The sequence below is a fragment of the Antennarius striatus genome, chromosome 19 (assembly GCF_040054535.1).
Source record: "Antennarius striatus isolate MH-2024 chromosome 19, ASM4005453v1, whole genome shotgun sequence".
In the NCBI taxonomy this organism is placed as follows: domain Eukaryota; kingdom Metazoa; phylum Chordata; class Actinopteri; order Lophiiformes; family Antennariidae; genus Antennarius; species Antennarius striatus.
Genome location: NC_090794.1, coordinates 17,156,552 through 17,162,833, shown reverse-complemented (window position 1 = coordinate 17,162,833; position 6,282 = coordinate 17,156,552). Strand labels below are relative to the sequence as shown.

At 41.7% G+C, this 6,282-nt stretch overlaps 1 protein-coding gene across 1 annotated transcript; it reads left to right on the top strand.

Moving 5' to 3' along the window:
- Positions 1 to 1,300: 1,300 nt before the first annotated feature.
- gja10b (gap junction protein alpha 10 b) lies at positions 1,301 to 5,871 on the top strand. Its single transcript, XM_068342283.1, has 2 exons — positions 1,301 to 2,709; positions 4,303 to 5,871. The coding sequence occupies exons 1-2, from the start codon at positions 1,312 to 1,314 to the stop codon at positions 4,339 to 4,341; spliced, it is 1,437 nt and encodes a 478-aa protein (XP_068198384.1). The 5' UTR covers positions 1,301 to 1,311; the 3' UTR covers positions 4,342 to 5,871.
- Positions 5,872 to 6,282: the final 411 nt, after the last annotated feature.

Below are 6,282 nucleotides of genomic sequence, written 5' to 3'. Positions count from 1 at the left end.
TATTGTGTGTTTCTGTGCCTCGTGTTTAAGCAAAGAAAGGATAATGTGTAAATGTGTGAAATATGTAAAAATACAGTGTCCCTGGATGATAATCTAAGTGTGTGGTGAAGTCAGACTTTACCACACAGGAATATTATTTATCTTTATTTATTATTATCACAGGAATATTATTTTAGCAGGATATTAAGTGGCCACAGGATGGAAGTGGTTTCCAGTGGCTACGCCCTCAATTTGCAAATCAGCCCAGCGGCAGTCGAGCCAATGACGTGAAGTGTTGAACATTTTTTTTGAAAGGTTGTCCTATCAAGTTTTTAAAAAACCCATAAATATACAGCAGTAACATCAAACTGTAAATTCTCAGTTTCCACCTCCATTGAGTTGTCGTCTAAATCCCAGGATGCCTTAGGAATAAAACAGACTTCAATGAATTAATGTCCAAGACAACTACCTGAAACAAGTTGAACAAAGAATCTTCAACACTTTCTCACACCTACAGACTACTTGGAGTAATCAGTTCACCTAAACGGCATGTTTTTGGGGGTAGAAGGACGTTAAAAACCCCAGAGGGAACCCAAGGAGACACGGGGAGAACAAACCTCTACATAAACTCCACACAGAAAGGACTCAAACCCAGAACCTTCAGAGGTGATAGTTCTACGCCCTGCCAGCAAAATAAAGTGGAGTATAAAACATTTTTCTCTGAAGTTTACAGTAACATAAAGTTAACAAACTCAAGGACAGTCCATGTAGTCCAGTCACAGGTGGAAATCTGAGAGGAGACCCCAACTCTGAGCAGGAGGTCAGCTGGTAGGATCAGGTCAAGAGACCTGGATGGGTGGCTGGGTGGATGGATGGATGGATGGATGGATGGTGATATTTAAACACACACTATTGCAGACCAGCTGTGGTTCTTCATGAACAAGGAAGCTGAACACAGTGTTCATGGCCACGTATTGACATCTTAGTTGATGCTATTTCCAGTGGAGTGTCCTGTTAAAAGTGGCACTGACCTCAGGGCATTATAGGGTCCATGCGCTGGATCGATGGATTCACACTGAAGTCCTAGTTTGCCACAGAATTGAAATAGTGTCAGCTGCGCTGCACAGCGGGGTCTTGTCGCTCGTCAAACGGACGACGAGTGAACCCCCAATGTCTCCACAAAAGAACCGGCTCTTTGTGACGCTTCATGAGACGAGGACCCTTGAAAACATGTAAGTAGCACCATTTACATGACATCCATTGTGAAAAAACAAAACATATTCATGTTTCTTTATTCTTTGACAGATAATAATAAGAATAATGTGACAGAAAATGGGGGATTGGAACTTATTAGGGAGTATTTTAGAAGAAGTCCACATTCATTCCACCATTGTGGGGAAGATCTGGCTGACTATCCTCTTCATCTTCCGGATGCTGGTGCTCGGCGTTGCGGCGGAGGACGTCTGGGACGACGAGCAGACTGAGTTCGTTTGCAACACCGAGCAACCCGGCTGCAAGAACGTCTGCTACGACCAGGCTTTCCCCATCTCCCTGATCCGATACTGGGTCCTGCAGATCATATTCGTGTCCTCTCCGTCTCTGGTCTACATGGGACACGCCTTGTATCGTTTGAGGACGCTCGACAAGGAGAGGCACAGGAAAAAAGCCTTTCTGAAAGCTGAGCTGGAGGGAATAAACCCCGTCCAGGAGGACCATAAGAGGATCGAGCGAGAGCTCAGGAAACTGGACGAGCAGAAGAAAGTGAGAAAAGCTCCACTTCGAGGCTCCTTGTTGCGCACATACGTGTTCCATATCTTAACACGATCTGTAGTGGAGGTGGGCTTCATCATAGGTCAGTGTGCTCTCTACGGCATCGGACTGTCCCCCCTGTACAAATGTGAGAGGTTACCTTGCCCCAACAGCGTCGACTGCTTTGTGTCCCGTCCGACAGAAAAGAACATCTTCATGGTGTTCATGCTGGTGATTGCTGGAGTGTCTTTATTCCTCAACCTCCTGGAAATTTTCCATCTGGGGGTGAAGAAGATCAAACAAAGTTTGTACGGATACAAATATGCAGATGATGACAGTGTGTGCAGGTCAAAGAAGAACTCCATGGTGCAGCAGGCGTGTGTGCTCACACACTCCTCTCCGCAGAGGTTGATGCGACTCACACATCAGACGTGTGCTGACGGGTCTGACGCCCACGGGGAAACGTTTGATACGGCTCCCCGACATCACGAGGAGTCCAACGGCTCGAACCAGCAGCCCGGTCAGACCTACCTGCCACGCAACAGCGACGTCCAGGGTCCTCAGCAGCCGGGCGCTGTGGAGCAGCACCGGACTTTGGACAACAGGAAGCCGTCTTGCAGCAGCGACGAGTCAAACGGACCACATGTCTCGGCCCGGACACGGCATTCAGGACCTCAGCCCGCCCTGACGGCCGGCCACGTGGAGATCCCAGCAGCCTCCAGGATGCCACAGAGGAAGCAGAGCAGAGTGAGTGTTTGTAAGGAGCTCAGCGACACCACCGACTCCCCAGAGAGCGACCACTACCCCTCAGCCAGGAAATGCAGTTTTATGTCTCGAGGACTGTCGGAGGGCAAACTGGTGACTCCATCAGTCAGTACCAGTTCACAGAGTGGGACAGACATAGAGGCACAGCAACTCAACCATGGAGAGAGTCCGGTGGCGACCCCTCCGCTTCCACCCAGTGGAAGGAGGATGTCCATGGTGAGTAGAGGAAGGGATGATTTATCTGAAGCCATACATTTCTTCAATAAGTCTTTTTAAGCAAACAAAGTGGGGGCTGGGACTTTCGAATTAAAAAAAAAACAACTTCAATTTATTTTGGGCTATTTGTTGACTATTTTCCATCAGATATGATGTCGCTACACACAACATAATGTGGTTAAAGAAATACAGAATAGCAAAAGACAGCCGTTCATGTTGGGTCATGACTGAGTGGGTAAACAGGTAAAACCTGTTTTCATTTCAGACCATGTCAAGATAAATTAAACTGATGATGATATCTTCATTTAAAAACTAAGTTCAAACACATTTTAACCATTTTAGAAAGAGAAATATTTTTGATATTCGGGAAGATATCAAAATAAAGCAGGATTCAGGAAAGAGTTCATTGAATCGTCATCGGTCATTAATGTTAGATGTGGTGTTGTGAGTGAAATGTTACTGCATTCACCATTTATTCAGGTTGGTTCTTCCCTGAAAAAAAGATGACAAATGCACCGATGGTTACTTTCGGTGGAGGTCTGTCCATTTCTGTAGAAGACATTAAGTGGTACTGGTTCCCTGAAGAATGTCCTAAATGCATATCCCATTGGATGAAACGTTTAGTTTATAGTGAAGCTAACCAACAGAAACTATACAATTAACAATACAGGTAACCCTCACCACACGTTGCTAACTGGTCCCATAAGACACAACGTAACTCATAAAACAACGTCGGTCAAATCAACTTGTCTGCAGGTTAAACTGAACATAACCATTCCCAGTTCTCTACTGAACTTTGTTCATGAATGCAGATTCAATAATATTCACTTAATATAAATCTATCTTAAACTCAAAATTATATTTTATTTTTTAATACAGTACAGAAAAAAAACATCACCATCTAGTCTTCTTCTGCATTATAATTCATCTCTTTGAGGCCCTCCCTGCTGACTCCTTACAGTCATGTGGGTTTGTCTCCCGTGTAATTACAGAATCTTCAGTTGAATTGTTTTTTATGCACTTATTCGCATCTGTACGGACAAAATGTTCAAATTCCACCAAAGTGCAGTAATGGTAGAAAATGTAACACAGACTGTATGTAGCCCATATCTTTCCATAGAGATGCCATGGCTTTTTAAACGTTGTCCAAAGGCCTTTGTTCTGTAGATTTTCAGTCTTTTTAAGCAATTTTGTCCAAGGGATATAACATTTATTTAGGGTGTTTATTTGACATGAAATAAATCATTTTGATAAGGTATTCAAGCACCAATGTAAAGAAAAGACAAAACACAGGACACTTTTTCTTGTGGTCTGAGGAATTAAACTTTTTTCTTCTGGGGCCTGTCGTTTTCCTAAAATCCACACCACTTACAAAATTTTTGTGAGCTACATCTGACCAATTGGTCTCAAGCACAGTCCAAAGTGCTTTTTATTCCAACAGAATAACTAAAGGAAGTGTGAGGTCCTTGTGCTTTTTTGAAGATGACAGATGAGTGTCGTCTTCATCAAATTCATAGGTACTGATTCCTCTAAACATGACTATAAGCATTTAAATCTATTGACTATTTCATTTATTTTTTAACTGTCTTTCAGAGCATGATTCTGGAGCTGTCTTCAATCATGAAAAAGTAAACGGGCCGTTTCTGGACGCAGAATCGCAAAGCGAATCTCATCCTCTTCCTTTGTTTTCACTGCATTTTAACTGTGTCTGTTGTCGTCGTCGTTGTTTCGTTTGTAGTCTTTTATGCAAGAACAAAAACTTCACTTCAGATATGTAAGTGTGATATTCTACTGTCAAAAGAAGCTTAAAACTCTCCATTATGTACAGTGCAAATCATATCTCCAGCATCAGATTACCTAGTGGGAATGTATGTGTAAAAGGCCATTAATGAAATCTAAAGTGCATTTGGAGTGTGTCATTGAAGTGTGTGACAGCTCATGAAATGAGAATAAAACTAGCTGCAACTAAGGATGCCTTTAAAAAGTATTGACCCCTTGGATGTTTTCCCCCTTTTGTTGCTTTTGATAAGAATTTGCATAAAAGCTTTCCTGAAAAAGTGAAAACAGATTTAAGAAAAATAAAAAAAATTAAAACTCTATCAGAGATTGTAATTGATGACTAAATTTTCATCCAATCAAGTGTGATGAGCCAGTTCAGAAGCGGTCTTACGGGGCCCCTTTTAAATAGCAGATTTACTGGAAAACCTGGGTATGTTAACCCTGAAATCATGGAAAACCAGGGTTTCTGGTTTCACAAAGGGAGGTAACTTAACCCAGAGTCAGAGGAGTAAACCTAACCTGTTGTAACTGAACCTCTGGGTTTGTTACGGCAGTAACAGACGCTACCTAGATATCAGCTGTTACATAACATAGGTATGTGCATGACAATGGCCGGTGTTCGTGCAAACTGTTTTTGTAATGTGCATATTGCAATTGAATGTGTTATGTAAGATAACAATTACAAAGGGATCACACATGATGAAAATGAGGGAAAATCCCCATGAGATGAAGTCCGACCTGAGTGAAATATGTTTTTGTGTTTTATCTTCAGTGGGATTACATTCATTCATGCTGTTTCCCACCGAAATTTTAGCGTTTCTTTTTGTTTGTAGTCATCATGACTCTTTGAATTGGGGCTCCATTGATAATGGCTTATTAGAGTTGTGACGCACCTGTTAAACTCCGGATCAACTTACCCTGGGTTCCTAGTGAAACCAGAAACCCTGGGTTTACAGACTCAGGCTAAGTCAACCCAGAGCCACAGGTTTGACTCAGGGTTTGTTAACCCTGCTTCGTGAAACAGTTATTAACATGGAGATCAGGTGATGCGTGTCAAACGACTGTAGAGCAGAAACACTGTCTGGTTTATCAGTCTTCCTGTTGTCACATTGGTTCAAATACCTCCAGATACTACAACTGACTCACACTGTCAGACAACTACGACTTCAGACACGATTTAATTTCTTTTCTTTTAAATTTAGTCATAACAGCATGTCACCGACAACATTTCATAATTGAATAATATCCGAAAACAGCTTTTGTTTCATGATGCTCAATATTTATTTGATGCTTCATGTGTGTTTTTACTAAGTGTGACTACAGCACATCTGTCCAGACATTTCTTGTAAGTGAAGCTCTCTCTGTGTTCATGTTGATGAGTCGTTTTTCCACCATTATCACAGTTTTTTTTTAAATGTATTTATGTATTTTTTGGATAATTGAAAGACTTTCAAGATTTTCGAAATGTAAAAAAGGTAAAACCAAAAAGAAATAAAATAAATCAGTCACTAAAACTAAAACAAAACAACAGTTTTCTCAGTTTATATATTTATTTTCACATGTTTTTATTTGCATTGTGCATTCCAAACAGAATTGGATTCCAATTCTGTTCTAATACTGTTCTCTAACAGACAGACAAACCCAACAGAACCCTTTCTCCACCTCTGTCGCGGTGGTGAAAAACTCCCTCATTGAGGAAGAAACTCCGGGCAGGACCCAGACTCTGCAGGACGGCCATCCGCCTTAACCTTTATCACTTATGACATTTGTGGATGCAAATCTTTCTTTGATTTC

Bases quoted from the DNA above. Each gene is read 5' to 3' on its own strand.
- gja10b (XM_068342283.1), top strand. From the start codon at position 1,312: ATGGGGGATTGGAACTTATTAGGGAGTATTTTAGAAGAAGTCCACATT. The intron at 2,710-4,302 runs GTGAGTAGAGGA...ACTGTCTTTCAG, and splicing joins GTGGAAGGAGGATGTCCATG to AGCATGATTCTGGAGCTGTC.